Source organism: Synchiropus splendidus, chromosome 10, assembly GCF_027744825.2.
Source record: "Synchiropus splendidus isolate RoL2022-P1 chromosome 10, RoL_Sspl_1.0, whole genome shotgun sequence".
Taxonomy (NCBI): domain Eukaryota; kingdom Metazoa; phylum Chordata; class Actinopteri; order Syngnathiformes; family Callionymidae; genus Synchiropus; species Synchiropus splendidus.
Window position 1 is genome coordinate 3,745,282 of NC_071343.1, and position 19,331 is coordinate 3,764,612.

The 19,331-nt window shown below is 47.8% G+C and overlaps 3 protein-coding genes across 4 annotated transcripts in view; 1 reads left to right on the forward strand and 2 right to left on the reverse strand.

Annotated features, from left to right (window-relative positions):
- The first annotated feature begins 221 nt into the window (after positions 1 to 221).
- si:dkey-4e7.3 (uncharacterized protein LOC402865 homolog) lies at positions 222 to 3,975 on the forward strand. The gene is made up of 7 exons (XM_053877069.1): positions 222 to 320; positions 534 to 610; positions 969 to 1,156; positions 1,223 to 1,402; positions 1,592 to 1,703; positions 1,784 to 1,920; positions 2,706 to 3,975. Exons 1-7 carry the CDS (start codon positions 259 to 261, stop codon positions 3,051 to 3,053), a joined length of 1,104 nt encoding a protein of 367 aa, XP_053733044.1. The 5' UTR covers positions 222 to 258; the 3' UTR covers positions 3,054 to 3,975.
- Positions 3,469 to 4,789, reverse strand: LOC128765868 (cytochrome c oxidase assembly factor 5). The gene is made up of 3 exons (XM_053877070.1): positions 4,577 to 4,789; positions 3,746 to 3,829; positions 3,469 to 3,680 (listed from the first exon to the last, which is right to left on the reverse strand). Exons 1-3 carry the CDS (start codon positions 4,676 to 4,678, stop codon positions 3,639 to 3,641), a joined length of 228 nt encoding a protein of 75 aa, XP_053733045.1. The 5' UTR covers positions 4,679 to 4,789; the 3' UTR covers positions 3,469 to 3,638.
- Positions 4,790 to 4,955: 166 nt separating this feature from the next.
- Positions 4,956 to 19,331, reverse strand: part of mgat4a (alpha-1,3-mannosyl-glycoprotein 4-beta-N-acetylglucosaminyltransferase A) — a 30,796-nt gene continuing 16,420 nt past the window's right edge. For both annotated transcript variants that reach the window (XM_053876413.1, XM_053876414.1), the window contains exons 3-16: positions 18,874 to 19,014; positions 14,298 to 14,431; positions 14,182 to 14,228; positions 14,004 to 14,117; positions 12,257 to 12,332; positions 11,425 to 11,539; positions 10,723 to 10,853; positions 10,546 to 10,653; positions 10,401 to 10,475; positions 9,706 to 9,824; positions 7,906 to 7,984; positions 7,699 to 7,759; positions 6,546 to 6,658; positions 4,956 to 6,485 (exon numbers count right to left, since the gene is read on the reverse strand). In XM_053876413.1, coding sequence (XP_053732388.1) covers positions 6,459 to 6,485; positions 6,546 to 6,658; positions 7,699 to 7,759; positions 7,906 to 7,984; positions 9,706 to 9,824; positions 10,401 to 10,475; positions 10,546 to 10,653; positions 10,723 to 10,853; positions 11,425 to 11,539; positions 12,257 to 12,332; positions 14,004 to 14,117; positions 14,182 to 14,228; positions 14,298 to 14,431; positions 18,874 to 19,014 — 1,340 coding nt within the window. In that variant the 3' untranslated portion in view covers positions 4,956 to 6,458. The remainder of the gene's footprint in view (positions 6,486 to 6,545; positions 6,659 to 7,698; positions 7,760 to 7,905; positions 7,985 to 9,705; positions 9,825 to 10,400; positions 10,476 to 10,545; positions 10,654 to 10,722; positions 10,854 to 11,424; positions 11,540 to 12,256; positions 12,333 to 14,003; positions 14,118 to 14,181; positions 14,229 to 14,297; positions 14,432 to 18,873; positions 19,015 to 19,331) is intronic.

Consider the following 19,331-nt stretch of genomic DNA (forward strand, 5'->3'; position numbering starts at 1 on the left):
CCTTTAAAAACGTCGCATTTAATTTAAAAATATTAACGGATGTGACGTCGCAGTAAAACGAGCTCTTACACGCTGCAGTATTCGTGCGGTCACTTCCACTCTCAACGTTATTGGAAACTATGACTATGCGAGTGTTTAGTGAATTATATTTTTTCCCAATTGATTTTCAGCATTTATGACGCCCCGTTTTTGTTTCAATCCACTCAACGGACAGAGTGAGATGTCCTGTTTACCTCGCTGCGATCTGTGTCGGTTGACATGGCGGCAATGATCCTGCGGCTTCCGGCTTCAGCGCTTCAGCGCACGCGCTCCGTCTGGAGGTGAAGTCTCGTGTTTTCACTCCAGTCGCTGAATGAAGCGATTGTTTGGAAGTCAATGTGCCTCCGCAGTTAATGAAGAAAGTTAGAAATACATGCGCTTGTCCTCGTTTTACGATAAAGGTGTTTTCTATTTTAACTGGAAGAAACAACATATTAAAAAGAAAAAAAGCTGCGCGACTTGTGGATTTATGATTAACTCCATTTCGCTCAAAGGTTGTTCGCTGTGAATCATTCCTGCTTCCTGCCGGACAGAGTGAGGTCAACACAGATCGGCTCGACTCATCTGAAAGGTTCTTTCATGCTTGTATTCATTCACTTTGGTCGTTTTAGTGGTTTTCTACACGTGAACTTTTCATGGACGAAATCTTGCTCTTACTTTTGAGCTTTACATGTTTCCTGAACTTCAGTTAGAAACCTTTTTGGGCTTCTTGTGTCTCAGAACCATTTTTTTAATCGCCAAAACATTGCATTTTAATGAGTGTAGTTGCGTTTGCTATTGCTCACGCGATCCAAGGATGCCAGACCAGTTGTTTTGAAGTCGTGTTTTGACTTTTGAAAACAATGCTGCAGAGTCAGATGGAAGCCGAGCAGGTGCTTGACTGGTCTGTGAGCAGTGCGATGGTTTCACCTCCCTCCCTCCCTCTCCAGCCTCCAGGATGCAGAAGAAGCTGCTGCTGGACGTGGACTGCGGCGTGGACGATGCTCAGGCCATCATGTTGGTGCTGGCTGCCCCCCACGTGCAGCTGCTGGGGGTCACCTGTGTGCACGGGAACACCACGGTGGAGAACGTGTGCAAGAACACGCTGCGTGTCCTGCAGGCGTGCGACAGGCTGGAGGTGAGGAGCGGTGGCGAGGGTGAGGGCGGGCTTCTTCACTGCTGACGCCGCGTCACGCCTGTCCAGGTCCCCGTGTTTCGAGGAGCGGCCAAGCCCATACTGGGGAACGTCGTGGATGCGGGACAGTTCCACGGTCAGGACGGGCTGGGCGACGCTCCGGACCCCGGGGCTCCCAGTCTGGACCTGGTCCAGAAGGAGGGGGCGGTGTCAGCCATGATCAGGATCATTAATGAGAATCCAGGAGAGGTGAGGCAGCGAAATGAAGCAGCTCCGGTTTGGTCTCATGAATCAGGAAGAAGACCTTGCAGTGTTTATCTAAACAAGGCCCAGCAGAGGGCGCCCTCGCACTCGTCAATTGTGTTTAAAGGAAAGAAGAAGATCAGCACATGACTGTTGAGGATTATTTTGAACTGACCTTCTCTCACTCACCTGCAGGTGTCACTAGTTGCCACAGCGCCACTCACCAATCTGGCACTGGCAGTCAGGTTGGACCCGTCTTTACCCAGCAAACTGCGAGGGCTTTACATCATGGGAGGAAACACTGAGTGTGAGTCGCGCGGCGGCACAGACTGGAACAGCCGTCACACACACTGACACCCCCACACTCCTCCATCTCTCCCCCTCCAGCACGCGGAAACACAACTGTGTGTTCAGAGTTCAACTTTGCAGCCGACCCTGAGGCCGCCTACATCGTCCTGAAGGAGTACCTGTGCCCCACGTACCTGGCTTGCTGGGAGTTCACCTGCTACAGCAAACTGTCCTGGGTGAGGCGCTCACGCTCCCGTTCATCCAACTAACCTGACTACCACGAGCAAGTATTGAGTTAGTGTATAATAGTGACACAATATCAGAAGATTAAGAAGATACGATCTTCTCTTCCAATAACGTAAAGTGTTTTATTTTTCCATCCATTTTTGTCATTGTTTTTTTAAAGCAACATAAAAATTCACAAATGGGGGTACAAAAGTACAATCAATGAGATTAACCACACACCACACATTCATGAGATTATAAATAAAATAAAACTGAAAAAAAGCAACAAAACAAAGCAACGTAATACACAAATAAACAGTCAAACATTATAGATTTATATATATATATATATGTATGTACATGTTGTATTGTTTATTTTTTAATAGAAACAAAACTGAAAAACAATATGGTCGCAAATGTTAAGCCAAAAAGAAAAGAAACAAAAGAATCCAAGGGACTAAAAAAAAAAATTACAAAATTACAAAAAAGAATTATATATAAAGTCACTACTTTTAATGTTAAAAAATAAAGAACTTGGTAAGGGACATTCTATTATTTAATAATTAAAAAAATCAGATTTTTATCTATCAAATTATATTAAAATCTATTAATTATAGATGTGCTATATTATTAATATAACTTATACAGGTTTTTAAATAGCATAACATAAAAACGCTCAATTAACTGAATGCAAACACAAAGAAATACATCTTTATCAATGACAATAAATCCAAATCAGACTGACGCTGCTGCTCTATTTGAAACAAACCCTATATCGGTCTGTGCTGGTGTCCAGGACTTCTGCGACGCCTGGCTGAGCCAGGACTCGGACAAAGCTCGGTTCATGGAGCGGATCTTCCGTCACAGCATCGAGGCGTCCAAGAGCGAGCACTTCCAGAAGGAGTTTGTGGCCGGTTCTGGTTTCGTCTCCTGCGACTCATACGCCGCCGCCGCAGCGGTGGACGACGCCTTGGTTCTTGAGAGCGACTGCTACCCGGTCAGCGTGGAGCTGACGGGCACTTACACCCGAGGCATGATGGTGGTGGACACGTTGGACCGGCTGAAGAAACCGCACAAGGCCGTCATCCTGAAGAAGGTGGACATGAGGAGGTTCGAGGAGATGATGATGGCGGCTCTCAAGTAAATAGAGTTGTGACTTTCACAGGCTTGACTTTTCTTCTCTATTCCGTCATTCATGACCTTGTGTTAAACTCAAGGTCAGGGGCACATAAAAGCCCCTGACACGACGACAGGGCCGCCACACTCAAAATGCCAAAAAAATAAATTTCTTTTTTTTTCCCCAAGTCAAACAGGTCTGGCATCCTTGGACCATGTGAACACTAAGAAGTGCAACTACGTTCCTTAAAGTGCAAAAAAAAAGAATTCCTGAGGCACAAGGCCATATTCAAAATGGAAAAAATATATTTTTTCAAAAGTTAAAAAAACGACTTGTCTGGCATCTTTGGGTGAAAGTGTGTTTGGACTGAGGAGCTCAGTCATCCAGGACAGACTCCAAGTAGAAGCACTGAATCTGACTCTCAGTTCACCTGGACACTCATCAGAATAGAGCAACCTGTGCAGTTCCATGTGTTTATTGCATTAAAACCTTCACAACACAAACAGAATATGAACAACTTGGGACTGGCTCCAGCTCCGATCTCGTCCTTGTTGCTGTCACGAGTGTCGACAGTCCTTGACAAGTCCGACGCTGCAGTCACATGACCCCCCCTCAATATCCTTTCCTCCCTCTGAATCGTGACCTTGTGTCCAGCTGTGGATCAGAAGGGTTGTTTTTAAAAGGCAAGTGTGCGTCTAGACACCGGGACAGCGACTCACCATCGACCTCTTGCACTCGAAGAATGACGTCTGCAGAGCTTTGCAGTGACCTTCCTTCAAACACTCACTGGGCAGTTTCCCCTCCTGAAGATCAGCAAACATTCAGTGTTCCGCTTCCCTGCATTTCCATCTCCACAACTATAACCAAATCAATAACTGATACGAACACACCAGTTGTCTGACACCTTCTGTGCCCATGAAACCGGGGAGTGGATCATGTGACCTGGTTTGTAACTGACGGCTGCGTTGCACCACTGCCAGCTTGAGTGCACCATTTTATATGGACATATTCCAATTCCAATTATAGAATTATTAAACCGCAACATGAATCTGTGTTTATTGGCAGTGAAGTCGGATGTCAGACAACAAATGAAAGCCGTGTTTGGATCGTTGGATCGTGTGAACTGTCACATGCACACTTTCACATGCACTGACCACTGCAGCCCACAAGGGGGCGCGAAATCTACACAAAGTCAAGTGGACGTCATTTACTGGCTCCCGTATATAAGGTCAGACAAGCAAGCAACAATTTCAATGGCGTATAATCGAACCTTATAATAAAGGTTTGACTTCCGAGACAGACCTATCACGTGCTTCTGACCTAGACTGAAACGAAAGTTCGGCGATAGTATTAAAGTACTCAATTTTTAAACGTTGTTAGGGGCATGACGGCGAAAACACTATTAATGTTAATGTATTCGTGTAATTAATTTTGAGCACTAGTAATTTCCGTACGTGCGCGTCGATGTTATGATGCATTTTAGTTTTGCGACGTCCTCATTTTGAGAGGATTTGACATGTAACGTTAGCTTAGCTGCTTCTGCTACTTACCTTAACAACGCAGTCATGTTGGAGGAGACACGCTTTAAAGTCTTCTCTGATTCCAGCACAAGCTCTGTGGTCCTCTTCTTTATCCTCGTAGTACTTCGGCATTCTGCTCTCGCTGCTTATTTGACAGTGCAGAAGCTCGCAGAGACGCTTAGCATCGAGCTTGTTGTGACACAGGCGGCCACCATGTTTTACCGGAAGTCCCAACCCGGATGTAGTTAGAGCGATAGGGCTGCTGGGAAGTGAAGTTTGAAAGTAGCTTGTTTTCTCACATTGCTTTTAGCTTCTTTCGTTCCCAAAATAAATGGTGCTTAAAAAACAAACAAAAAAGGTTGGTGGCGTGATGCGGAAACAAATGACACAAAGAATGTAAATGGTTCCAAGCAAGTGTCCTCATTTATTTACCAGAGATGTCCATGAAAATGATGTCACTTGTCAGCAGATACACATGAATGAAGGCACATGGACGTGTGAGACTGGATATTCATTTCGCCTGTCAGTGAATGAATATTGGTGAGCAAATGGCTGCTGGACTGGATCCAGGATGAAGAGAGCTTTACAGTAGCTTGGCGGCGGACGGGCCTGCGATAACAGGGCTGAGAAACGACACCACACGTGACCGTGTATGAACATGCTCAGTCTCAGTCTCGTCACTGCCAACAAAAAGGCACTTCACTTCCGCCTTGTGTGAGCGTTTAAAAACAACAGCAACCTCCCACTAAAACAGCACGTCGATGAACTACAACACAAGCTGGAAGAGCGACTCGTGTATTTACAATCAACTACACATCTCTAGCCGTGACTGGAGGTCAGACACGTGACAAGGCGCTTGCTTCAACGGTCAGTAGTCACAAAAGTCCTGTCCGATCACGGACAGCTTTCGATTGAATTCTGTGGTGGAGATGGTTGGAAGGTGGCGACTGGTGGGATGTACAAGAAAAAAAAAAAAAAGAAGCAGTGCAAAGCAAACAGGTTCAGGTGAGAGCGAATAAACAGCCGTGTTTAGCCTAAAAGAAGGATGTGAATCCAGTAAAAACGTTGGCAAACGTGTGCAGGAACAGACGCCTTCTGTCAGCGACAGAGCGAGCTGGATTTAAGGCACACTTCTCCGATACGAGCGTCTGGGACTGAAGCCGAAGTCGACTCCCCATTCGGAACAATATATATACAACCGCGAGAGCAAACCAACACAAATAAAACCATAAACATCCCTCAATAGAATAAAAATATATTTTACGTCTTGTACAAATTAAAGATTTATTTCAAATAAATTAAGTCACCTTCATCGATCGTCAGAGCTGTAATAATAATATATCAGTATAACAATATATTCCTTCGAGAAAACACCAAGGCAATGTCCGATTGGTTCTTCGATCACGGGGCTCGGGCCACGCGAGACGGATATGATGAGCACAGCGGATGTGTCGCGGTCGCCGAGCGGCCCGTGTTCCAGGACCAGCATTTCTCTGAGTGGGTTGCGACACTTCAACCGCCGAGTGTTTTGGGCTGGTGTCAGCGCATCCAGAGCAGACAGCCACTGGCCACCGGACATTCTTGGCTGCGCTGCGGCGCCGGTGACAGTGCAAATAAGAGGGATTTGGCAGCTCCTCGACCGTCGGTCAGGTGACCGGCGCTCCTCCGGGTTGTCCTCCAGAATTGAGTGGGAAAGCTGCCGCTCTTCAGACAGTAGTATTCACATTCTCACGATAGAATTAAGAGCACGAGAGTGAGGGAGACGGAGAGGCAGGTAGATAGATGAGAAGCCGAAGATACGGAGGGGAGTGAGGGGAGGGTTCCTCAGACCAGCATCTGCTGGTTGCTATGTGCCTGCTCTGGTGTTATGGGAGTCTCTCAGAGGTCTGGATTCTCTTGCCCTGCCCCACAGTCAGCCGGCGACTTTCTTTATGTGGATCTGCAGAGAGAACCACAACGTTACACCTGCGCCTCCGACCTCGGCGACGGAGCCGCTTACCTCGCTCAGGATGGCCCACACTCCGGAGTCTTTCAGGACGGAGACTCGGAGCGCCAGGACGGGATTGAAGGACGGATCCACGGCTCCCTCTGCCACCCCTTTTTCAAAGTGGCCTGGTGATTCAGCAGCACACAAACATTTGTTTTAAAACGTCTGACGCATCAGAAATGAAAACTTTCCCTAAAACACTCAATTTGGGAACTCCTGGACGAACCAGGTTGCAGTCAAGTTCAGGCCAGATGTGGCCCCTAGATGGCCCTAGACACGCCTTGATCCTGAGCTGAAACTGTCACCCAAATGGCAGTTTCATAACGCTAAAAAAATACCCGTTTAATTCTCATTCACGTCACAAGAATCGGGAAGCTGAAGGCATGCAGATGGATCTATTTTGGATCATCTTGGGAAAGAATGTTGTGGAATGCCGCTTCTTGTTTGGAGTATTAAAGATGAAAACAACTGCGAACGAAAGTCGCTGTGGTTCCAGGAATAAATTTCAAATTGAATTCAGCACAAAAGACTGTGAGAATTGGCAACAGGAGTCAAATACACTCGTGTTAGTTCAGTCATGTGAGAGCATCACTAAATCAGGGGCCATTGAGGAAATGACAAAAACAGGGTGAAATCTTAGCCAGTGATTATAAAGGAGAAGAAAAGCTCTGACGCACAACTGCACACACGCTACATAGAGCCGCTTCTTTAGGCTGAACCGCGTGTGTGTGTGTGTGTGTGTGTGTGTGTGTGTGTGTGTAACCCGACACTCTTGTTTAGGTTTATCAGTGTGCACTTCACCGCATTCTTCTTCCCCCCGGACGGCTAAACAGCTCCGCTTCCCTCCAGGTTCAAGTTCTCAGTGACACAACGGCTCCTTTGTCCCCTCCCCAATTTCAGCTGTGTAAATTTGTGTTTAAGGTCTTTAATCACTCGTGGGCCGCCAGATAACACGGCCGGTCAGATCAGGCCCGCGGGCCCTCACTTTGTCGCTGCTTTCATAGCTACGCTAAATCAATGTGACTCAAACCCACAAGCTTTTGCGTAGCCTATCACTATTAATAATGTGAGAGTGCCACCTACTAAGCCCTGTTTCATGAAGCCTCATCAGCCCATCACATCGTGGCACTTTAAATCCACGGCCGCCTCAGCACAGCAGACTCACCGATCCTGTAGAAGCGGTCTTCAGTTCGCTTGTACTGCTCTTTGGTCTGCAATCCCGACTCCTACAAACATCAAGAGTTATTGAGAGCAGCTGTCGCACACACACACACACACGCTCATGTGTGGAGGTGCGGCGGAGCAACTGGCGCTCCATCACCAACACCCCGTCACGAGGACTGACGCTCCGTGCAGGTGAGAGAGGACCTACCGAGGAGGGAAGTATCTCCACCGTGGCGTTGGCGAGCTTGTCTCCTGGGTGCTCCTGGTTCCCACTGCGAAACAGGAACCTGCGAGTCACAGAAGGTGCAAGTCAGAGGTACAACCGGAGTCAGTTTGAGGAGCCAAAACATTATGACCAGTGATCAATTCTCCCTGTGCTGGACTTGACCAGGTCAGAATGAGCTGAGCTAAGAGACAAGGCGAATGATTTAACTCCATGCTTTCAGCACAACCCGGTTACATGAATGAAGAAATAATAATGTGCTTAAAAGCATTGACCAAAAACATCGGCATGTTTCACCACATTCACTCGCACACGTCTGGCTGGAAAGAGGTTTGTATTGCAGCTCTGTCTATTTTGGCCGCACACTTGGTTATCGCTTAGCTTCCAACACAATAGCGACTCTGCAAACACACGGTTGTCATGGCGGGCGAAGTGCCGATACCAGGGGACCATAAACATACACACCAGTGTGTATACGAAGCAGACACACACACGCACACGCAGGAACGCTGCAGGGTTTGAGCACATCTCACTTTCATTTTATTGGACGGTTAATGACAACCATTTCTACTTCTCCCTTCAACTAGTTCATATGGTTTGATACCAGCGTTTCGCTATGGGCTTTGAGACGGAAACAGAAGCTGAAATGTAAACACATGGGCCACAGGAGGGAATCGGAGGAACCTCACCGGACCTCTCTTCCCAAGCTGATAGGGTCAACCGTAACCTCACCATCCACAGGCTGGAAGAAACCATTTATTTATTGTTTGTAGCCGTTTGAAGCCTCTAAAGTGAATGTTGAGAGCTCCCTGAAGCCGCTTCACTGTTAGTCCCCTCAATATCAAACTCATCAGCTCAAGCTGCCAAACTTCCATGACAACATCAGCGACCCCAAGAATATCAGGATATATCTGAAAGTCTGTGATACAAGTCGGAGCCAGGCGGCTGCATATTTTAGGAACACGTATCGGTATTTCCAAAATATTCAATTCCATCCTTGGCTGACCTTGTTAGCTCTGTTAGCTCACCATTATTGCGAAAGCAACAGTGGATCTGATCGAGTTACTGGCAGGGTCTAACAATAGTCCAACACACGTGTAAACACAGGACAAAGGGATGGAAATAGCTCACGTTTACCTTCAGCTAATCTTCCACTCTCTCGTCCCAAAATAGAGCGACACACTGCTGAACTGGTACTTGACTTGTACAGACAGACGCGTGAGCTCATGATGCGGCCACAGGTTTAAACCGGATCGTGCTGAACCTGAGCTTCACTCGACGGCGATCAGGACGGAAGGGTTTTGTCTCGATAACAGCAGCGACTGACAAAGGAAGTCATGCAGCCGCAGAGAGGAAACGGACAGAGTAGCGGCTCAGAATATTTCACTAGGATTTAAATACCAACTTCCACCGTGCCATTTGACTGAGCCAAGCCAGACCTGGAACACACCTTGAAGTGCTTGTTAAAGAGAAGCACGTGGATGTTGCCCTGTTGAACCTTTATGAGGGCGCTTCACGGGAAACCACTGTGGAATCTCTTCTTGCGGCTCAGAAGACTATGTATGTGGCGAGTGTGCGAGTACGACCCGAGGTGGCTTATTTTAGCGGCTCATTAGCGCCCTCTGTCCCCGGGAGACGGACAGAAATCCCAGCAGAGGACAGCGGGCGCTAACAAGCCTCGGATGACTCGCCTCGTGCGCCACTGTTACAAGTCAATACCGCAGTACAGGCAGGGCAATGCGTGTGCGAACCCACCCGAGGACAGCTCAACTCCCTCGCACTCACCTCTCGATGCTGACGGCTCGGTCGAATTTAAAGAGGACGTAGTCTCCTGCCTTGGGAGTGATGGCCCAGAAGAAGTCCTCTCCTAGGTAGGTCTTCTCCAGCGTGTGGCCCTGATACACCTGATGGTACAAAACGCTATCAGTGTTGAAAGAGTTGTGCCTGTTTTAACAGTAGCAACTGAAGCAACACGTTCAGGTGTGTGAGACATATTTAAAATTCTTTAGAAAAAAAAAAAGAAAATTATTGAAAGACAAAATTTTAGTAAGTATCCTTGAGTATAAGTACACTTCAATGTGCTACTTTTAAGTATTTCAAATGAAGTACGTCAAAAATTAACTCCACATACTCCACATCTATCATGACTGATATATAGAAAACACAATCTCTGGAATATTATATTTTATTTATGAGAAACATGCGCGTTTAATCCAAAAACCTGACGAAGGAAGCGCATTGCCGACAGAGTTTTGTTTCTTCCTCTACGGTCGGAGGAACCAGAAGGACTGAAGAGTTCACGGCGCCACCCCTTGACATGGAGGTCAACTACTCATCGCTCCATTGTCTCTGCACTACGTGTAAACTGGGAGAACATGACGCAATAACCGAGCTACTGCCTCAGTCAGCTACTCTCCGCATGGAGCCACAGTCACTGAGGGAACACGTGAGGGAAACGAATGACGACGTTTGATTGTTACCTTCATGGAAGTGGAAACCTCTGCTGGGGGGTTGACGTGCATCTTGTGCAGCAGCGGCTTCAAAAAGTCTTTGTCCTTTAAGAGCAGCAGGAGCAGGAGTCAACATCTCGCAACAAACATGTGACCGCAGAAGAAAAGTACTCACTGTGAGCTTTTGAATCTTTCCAGCCAGAGATGAATGGAGGCCCACATGTTGGAATAAGGAGGGCTTGAAGCGCACGCGGAGACTGGACTTCTGCCGGTCACAGTGTTTCTGCACGGGAGACGGACTCGTGAGAAGGCGGGTGATTTTACCAGCGGTTATTTTTGGGGTGGAACATACTGCGTCTTTCTCAGGATTGCAGACTTTGACCCAGAGGATGTGGTCCAGCAGCCAGTCGATGGGCTTCTCCTTGTAGAACATGAAGATGAACTCAACGATGAGGTTGAGGTCCGGAGCCTGGAACATCTTTCCTGCGGAGGAGAGGCGAGACTTCAGGTGTCATGTGGGCTGGCAAGCGTCATAACTGCTGGGTTTGTTTCCATTTTAGGGCTGCAGAAAGCAGCGCCACCAAGACAAGATGCACAAGCTCTCCATGTCTGCAGCAACTGTGTAACTAAATTGTGAAAAAGTGTTTCCCACTTCATGACATAGTAAGGACTCTAAAATGGCATGAATAATTACACTATACCTACTTAACATATCTACAATAACAAACTTTCATTCCTGGATGTTAATTCTTCAGTTTTTCCATCACATGACAAGTCAACTTCCAGCCGTTTGTTGCTGCTGTGGTAGGACTGAGCAGCCTGGTGGTCTCTCTCCCACAGCCTCAGCATGTTTTTGAGTGATACTCACGTTTACCAACAGAGAATAAAATACCTTCAGAGTAAAATAAAATAAGTTCCAGTTTTCAGAGATGGTGTGTGAATTTTCCAAAATCTCAAACCCACAGAGGACTTAGTCAATAGAGATGTCATATCACGTCGGTGGTGAAACACGCTTCAAAGGGTTAAAAGAGTGTAGAAAGGGCATCACACTCACCAATGAAGCCCAGCTGAGAGAACTCCAGGATCATCCAGTCCTCGGACGAGAGCTGAAGAGCAAAGTTCTTCATTGTGGCAAAGTAGTTTGGCTTCGCAACAATGTCGTCTTCCAACTGTGAAACAGGAAGTGCAGACTAGCTGAGCGAGAAGACAACATGAGCTTTCCAGGAGAGGGCGACTTCGTATGGGCAGCTAAAAGGGCTACGGCTACAGAGGGCCAGCTGTAGACGTCAAACAGGAAATACCTCGTGCCTTCAGGTGACAGCAGAGAATGGAAATGACACAGTGTGAGCGTTAGACAGAAGGACGACTGGTTAAAGACAGACTTGAAACAGAACACATTCCTAACATTAGTCAACATCAGTGTCACTTTCCCACGTCAAAGCTTACGGTGGGAAGAACGTGAGCGATAGCGAGGTTCACTTTGACTGTGTCCCATTCGTCACCCTAACACTAGCACTTGGTTCTGAGCGCCCTAAACTATGAAGCGCCCTCTGACCACCAAGTGAAGTGACTGATGTCCCTCAGAATTGGGACAACACTTGACGTCACGCGTAAAGACAGCGTGTCATTGGCTGCCGTGCTGTGTTTTGCTTCCTGCATGTCCAGTGTTGGAGACGTTTTGTAAATGACAGCTCCAACGTTTCTGCAACCTCTTGCATCGGCGCTGATCATCTCACTTGGTTTGGTGAACCAGCGGAGAAGAAGTGGGATTGGACACAGGACAGGACACTGACATGTGACGCGCAAAACCCAGTGTTAGGGTGAAAAACGAGTGTTAGGGTGAGAAATGGGACACAGTGTTTCTCTCCACCGAGTAAAAGTCATACCTGAACGTAGTAAACGCCTTTGCTGATGGCATACATCATGAGGAAGGAGTAGTCCAGGTTCTGCTTCGTTCTCCATCTGATCAGAGAGAACACCATGACGTCAGTCACCATGACAGAGAAGTCTCTGCCACTGTATACATTATGACCAAGCGGGCATTATGACCAAACAAACACACACAGTTTAACCAATGAGGTGCAGCTGAAACAAGCAGCATCAGATTACAGTCTCCAGACACCTGACTGGCTGCACCTGCCGCGGCTCTTCCTGGATCCATTTGAACCCATGGTTTAGATAAAAATCAATGTGAGTCAGTTGTCACAGGTTGAGTTGGCGCCTGGTTTAAAGACCAGGGCCAGGTCAGATGGTGTCAGAGGTGTGGATGGCACAAGCTTGTTCCATCTAACTTGGGCTTGCTTGCGCGTGTCCGTGGTGGTTTCACCAGACTAGAACTGATGGCAAGGCAGTCATGGTGCGAGGGCAACTTCTTCCTTGCTCCTGCCTCACCGCACGGCTATTCAGAGAAGAAGAACTTGTCTACATTGCAGCTACTGACGCTATCGCTTGACTGAGGAGCAAAGTTGAGGGTTCACCTCCAGAAGAGCGACGGTCGCACTATGACTCGCTCTGGCTGCAGGTTTTTCCTGCTGAGGACAATAATTCAAGGCCAGAGTGGGGCAAATATTCCACTCGCTCTGCGCCCGTTGGCGTTAGAAGTGGGATCAGAAGGACCCGCAGGAATAATCCAGCCCGTGCACGAAGGACCCACGAGACAGGAAGTGTCGACTGGACCGATAGTGAGAGATCAGATTTCCTTTGCAGGAAAACAGCCAGTGTTTTTGAGGCATATGAAGGAACCACAACACAGTTGCATGATCAATGATCAGTGGCTTGGTTCAAGCTTCAGTCTCAGATAAACCATGATAAAATGTTTCCCTCCGTCGCTGAGAATGTCGGGGCCAAGTGCGATGTCATCAGTGTGATCCATCTCCGGGCATTTAAAGCTTTAATAAAACATAGTGCAGCCCAGCTGTCTGTTCATGACCCAAGAGGTCCACAGATGAGTAAATACACGGCGGCTTAGGCGGAAGCATCTCTCATATCTAGATCCTTCCAGAGTGATGCAGCTTAAAAGCACAGTATGGTTGATGGCATGTGACGCCACACTCAGGGACTCGGACTCATTAGTCTAATAATGCCACCGTCATTTAGGCAAATGGCTCGCAAATCTGCGAAGATGAGACCTTCATCTGGGAGAGTGCAAACTTATTTTTGGCGTTTAATGCTCTTTTCACATTGGATTACGCTGGTGTTGGTCCTCGGGTGGTTTCAAAGTGACACCCAGACGTCTCCGGGATGACAGACACTTCTGACCCCACGCGTCGGTGACGTCACCATTATCCCATCTTTGCTCTCCACCCCGAGCCAGAAGATCGAAAAAAAAAACCCAGAAGTCAGTGACTACACAGATTAAGCTCCAGCTGCTTCAGGAGGAAAACTGTGTTGTAACACAAGATTAGCTCACTTGATAAAGAGACGACAGAGTGAGAGAGGTGCTGCTGCGGCTGACCTTGATCTGACTTTGAGACACACCACTGGAATACTAAGCTTCCCAAATCAAAGCCCTCTCCACCCCCTCCCCTACTTTACCCCCCACGACTTGGACCCATCTCCTGTCTAATCTGCAATCCTGCGACACAAACTCTGCGCCACAGCAGCTTGGAGGGATTTATAGAAAGCAGCTCTTACTTGACTCTCTCTTTGGAGTCGCCGAACGTCTCCTTGAGGTTGGTGAGGTCGGGGTAGAAGGTAGCAGGGGGGGAGATGACTTCCAGCAAACCTGAACTCAGTTCTGTGGAAAAGCTGAAGCGGAGACAAAGTCAGAGGGACATCGGCAGGTGGGTTCACACGGGTGAGCCGCGCTTACTCCTTCTCCAGGTCGGCCACCACACTCTGCACATATTCCAGGTCAGTCTGCGGAGACAAGAGCTGCGGTGAGACCTGGGGTCGGCCGTGCTGAGGCCTCACGTCTGCAGCGCTCACCTCGCCGACGTAAACGATGATGACACAGTCGAGCTTCTCCTCTGGTGACAGCTTGTCTATAAGCGAACGCAACGTCTCCGCCAGATAAGACTTCACCTTCCGCTTCACTGTTGGGATCCCCATCACCATGGTAACTGTAAAAGCAGAGCGGCGAGTGTGAAGAGCAGAATGTTTGTGTAGGTAGATCCGAACTCCGCCGCTCAGCAGCATCACGTTTCCTTAACCCAGTTACGCAAGCGTCTCCTTATCAGCTTCTCAAATCTTATCTCCATGCCTTCAGTGGAAGAATTCATAATGGAAGAGTTGGACGGCACATTTACGAAGGGTTTTTGACATCCATTTTAATTCATTTAAATGAAGATAAACAATTGGATATTAACTTCCAATAACAAGCAGAGACCTCACACGCGGCAAGGTCGTGGGGGCAGCAGCCTGAGCAAAGACGCCCAGACTTCTCTGGTGTTCTCAAGTCAACTGAGAGTTGCTCCAGTGTGTCCAGGATACCTGGCAAGCTCAATCGTCAAGTCCACCTAACCTGAGACCAGCCCAAGACAGGGCCAAGATTGAGGGGCCGAGACCCAGGTCAAGCTCAAGAACAAAGCCACTTCCTCTGCAACAGAATCTCTTACGTTTTTTCAAAATGATTCAGTAGTTGTGAGGAGCTGAAATGTCGTCTTTATGTCTGATTCATAAGGAATTGAAATGCTCAAGAGAGCACAGCCACAGAAAGCCGCTGACTGATTCCATTAGTGCTGCATTAGAGGAGCTAGTTTGACACCCACAGACGAAGGGCTCCGTCTTCCCTCTTCACTGTGACACTGTGAGGAAGGGCCATTAAGAGAGTGCTCCTGCATCCAAACAAGAAAAACAAACCCAAAAACTTCAGAGTTGGATTAGGGCTGTCACTAGATTGAAGTTTTGAATCTCAAGGAATCACACTAAAGCCAAGTTAACTCGCGATTAATGGCAAATTAATCGCACATTTTTTATCTGTTGTATGTAACTTAACAGAAGAGGCCAATGATGCTTTCCTCCTGCAAACATTTGTTTACTCCAGCGACCCAACATGACAGATACTGTCCAGAACATTCTTTAGAATCACCTCAGAGGCTCTGAAGAGGCTCAGCAACATGCTAACAGCAGAACATCACTGGCCACACTGGAGTTGAGAACATCACCCTTTAAGTTAAGTTAAAACAATACAAATTGTGTGATCAATTTGACATAAATCGTGAGTTCACTCATCTTTAGTGAAATTAATTGAGATTAAAACTCTCCTGACCGTAGTTGATTCCCAAGTATGATCTTGAAAATGCTACATGGCAGTGAGCCTCTCAATCACTGTCTAGAGAGTCCAGCGGAGAATACACACACAAACAGCTTGTGTACACAACCTCATGCTCATGGTCGGCGGTGACAGTAGGACCCGTCGTGAGTCTCATCGTGGCGCCACAGAAGGAAGTTCGCTCTGAGGGACAAGTCCCAACTACGGATCCATCGTTGTAAACGATGAGTCAGCTCTTTGGTTGAACTCATGATGTCACCACAGTGAAAATGCAGAAGCACTAAAATGCTGACTCACGACTCGCAGGAATCCATATTTAAAATGATCTCATCACATCTTGGACTTCAAGCTCAAGCTTCCGCTTCATGCGGTGGATACAAGCCCAGAAGGTCCAGCAGCGACGGCTGATTGTGTTTGCGCGTTTAAGCGTATATGTGGCGTAAGAAAAGAAAATGTGCTGACTCGGCTGAGAAGGCCTCAACAAAAGGCACAAGCGTGAGGTCCACAATGAAGGAGCTCCACGCTGGACTTGAGAAAGGGTGCCGTGGCGGCGGCGTGGAGAATCTGTCCCACTTTAGCATTGTGTTCCTCACACTGAGCTCCGTGTCTGATAGCAACACCCACCAGCGGAATCTAGGTCGAGGATGAAAGGAGAGTGTGGGTGGAAGGAGAGGAGACGAGGAGTGACAGAATACGGCAGGGTGGCAGACGGCGAGTGAGTGATAATACGTGTCAGAGCAGCTGAGTGGAGCTGACCCCACGTCCGCCTCCATCACCCAGCTTCGCTTTCATTTCAGGGGAGTCGACGGAGAGCTCTCACCAAGCGCACACATCCATCTAAGTTACACTGAAAGATAAGCACCTCAGCGGGTTGGGAACTGTCGGGTACTGACCACTGCAGGTTGGCGACTCCTTGGCTGTTTTGGTAGCTTCTCAAAGGCAAGTGTTTATGATCGACTGAAGCGCTCCGGGGCTTTAAAGTGGCCACTATTTTTGATCCCTGCACCATGACTTGGACCACATGACTCCACGAGCCGCCGGCCACCTCTGCCCCCAGACACCAACATGACCCCTCCAATCCTCTTAATTCTGGCCACTTGTTTCATGCAGACTGAGCCGTTCTTTTGTTTGGTATTCCTGGCCCGAGAAACAGGGCTGTTATTAATACACTGGGAGGACGCTGAAACTAATAACGATTAGAAGCAGCCTCGACTGATACCCCTCCAGTGTCAGGCCAACAAGAGTATTATTGTCACTCACGCCCAATGGTTCCAAACATGTTGCTCTTTTGGCAAGTCATGAGACGGGCGACCTCTGCCCTTCCACAGTCTCTACTCTGTCTCCTGCCAAGCAACATCAGTAATGCCTTGGCCGTCTGTTGCTCAGCTCCACGCTCAGCCATCCCACCACCCCCACCTTTGTGTATACAACTTAGGAATTCCCCTCAGCCTCAAGTCATTGTCAATACGAGCTCCGCTCCCAAGGGTCGGCCGTAAACATCGAGGCGCTGCTGTTTTTAATCCCTTCAACACAGCCTTCCACAGCTTTCAAGCGAGCAGAACTTGGTCTCCAATGCTTGGCAACAGCTCCAACTTTAGTCAGTCTTCTTTTATAACTGCACATAAATCAGTAAAACCATATTCTCATTGAGGCCAGTTTTAGTTGCCTCACTGTGGTGGAGTTGGTTTTGACTTGGTCTCTCCCAACTTTTGCTGGACTCTTGAGGCGCTCCAAGGTCGACTTGACTAGCACATCCTGGGGCTGCTCAGAGGAGAGGCCAAGGTCCTCCTCCAGATGCTTTTTGGATTTTCTTGATCTGTCGGTGCGACTTGTAACAACAGCACAACTCGTGCTATGCTGACGCAGAGCGACGCCCTCTGCAGTCTGGTAGTTTAGCGACACACCGGGGGTTAGGGTGGTTTCTCCTCATGTAAAGCTCTCCACACCCTCCAGACGTACACGGACTATCAGGCCGGTCAAACCAATTGTGACCACATGTGAGAGTAGAAATCATCTTTTGGCTAAGATCTGAAGACGTAGCACCAGTCCAGCTCCATCCTTCGATCACTCGAGAACAAGACCCCTAGCTACTCAAACTCCACCACCAGGAGAAGAGTTTCATCTCAAACCTGGACTGGACCTTCCACCCTCTTCATTTCATCAGCCACTGTATGCTATATACACGCTTCCTGCTGATGTGTTTTATTCATCCACATCATGTCACTTCCTGAGTTCCAGATCTCTGTAAAGAGCAGGTGATGTAAATGTCTGATCCTGGTGGGATCAAACGTCAAAACACAATGATATGAAATAAACACTGACGTCTGAGTTTGTGGCTAATAAAAGAAGAAGAGATGTTAGATTGTGAGAGACTCAAAAAGGACAGAAGATGTTTTGGTCTCCACTCCAACTGCCAGTGCCAAGTCAAAAGACTGACAGAATGTTAATAACTTGTCTTTAAGGAGATTTAACAGGCCAGAAGTCAAGGACAAAACCCTTTCGTTCCTTGTCTCTTGAGGCTTTGCTGCAAGTTTTCAACCTCGAGACGTACTTAAGTTAAGTTTCCTACAGTCTCAGTGAGGATGTAGAACTGGTCCGACAAGCGAGGGATCAAGGACGGGTGTCTTTTTCACACCCAACACAAAGTTTCTCAACACCAGTTTAACAACTGTAGTTCCACTCTGACTCTCTGATCCTGGACACAAAGATCCATAACAGGTCTGTCAGGTTCAAACATGTATTCGTGACTATTGAGTTATCTAATAGTTTTCTGTGAGTGGCATCAGAGCAAAAGTCACCGACTCTCTCAGGATGCGGAGCCATTCATGAGAGACTCAAAGTTGTAAACAACTCTCTCAACTCTCCGCAGCCACAGCCATCACATTTTACATTTTTATTTCGCGACCCAAAAGACATTTTCGATGTTGTCCGACAGGAAGTTGGCATTCGGAAATCCTGAAGTGCTAAATAAATATCAGAGGAAAGCGATAGGAAAACAAGGGGAAGGAATGTACAGGCAGCAGGGGAAATGCCTGATCTTGAAGCCAGGAAGTGTGATGCATAGCTGGCGAGGTAAGTTATGTATAGACTGTAATTACCTCCAACTCTGCCAGCATTTATCAGCCTGATCTTTCAGGGGATAAATGCCGTGAACTCGTCAGCAGCAGATATTTGTTGAGACATGCTTGGCTGCGCGGCGGGAGGCGGGTCCCGGGAGAGTTTGTCGCGTTGATATTGAACACAAGCGCGGCACTTGGGGATTCAGAGCGGCGATTCTGTGTTTCGTCCTACCTCCTGTGCGGCCAAGTCCCACTTGCACGGCCGGCTGCAGGCTTCCTTCATTGTTGAGGAGGTGGGGGAGGTGGTGGTAGATGTTTGGCACCTGAAGAGGTTTTCTGTTTGCAAGTTCCTTGAGTAGTTTCTGTGTCTCGTCTGGAACAAAACCAAGATGTCACTCGACGGGTTTGCAGAGCATCTATGTATTTATCTATCTCACTCATTACGCATGTCTTTGATTATGAATGAGTGCATCACAGATGAGACATTCCTGAGGGCTGTTTGTGGCCCTCAAAGTTCAAACAGCCCACAGGGCTGCTCTAAACAGCCTCCGAGGACGATGATGTTTGGAGATGATATGGTGATTTGAAGTGAGAGAAAGGAGGAGGTGGGAGGGTGGGATCAGGGAGGGGGTGGAGATGAAGACAGTTCAAACACTAGGGATCTGTCAACCGGAGTAAAGGTCAGACATG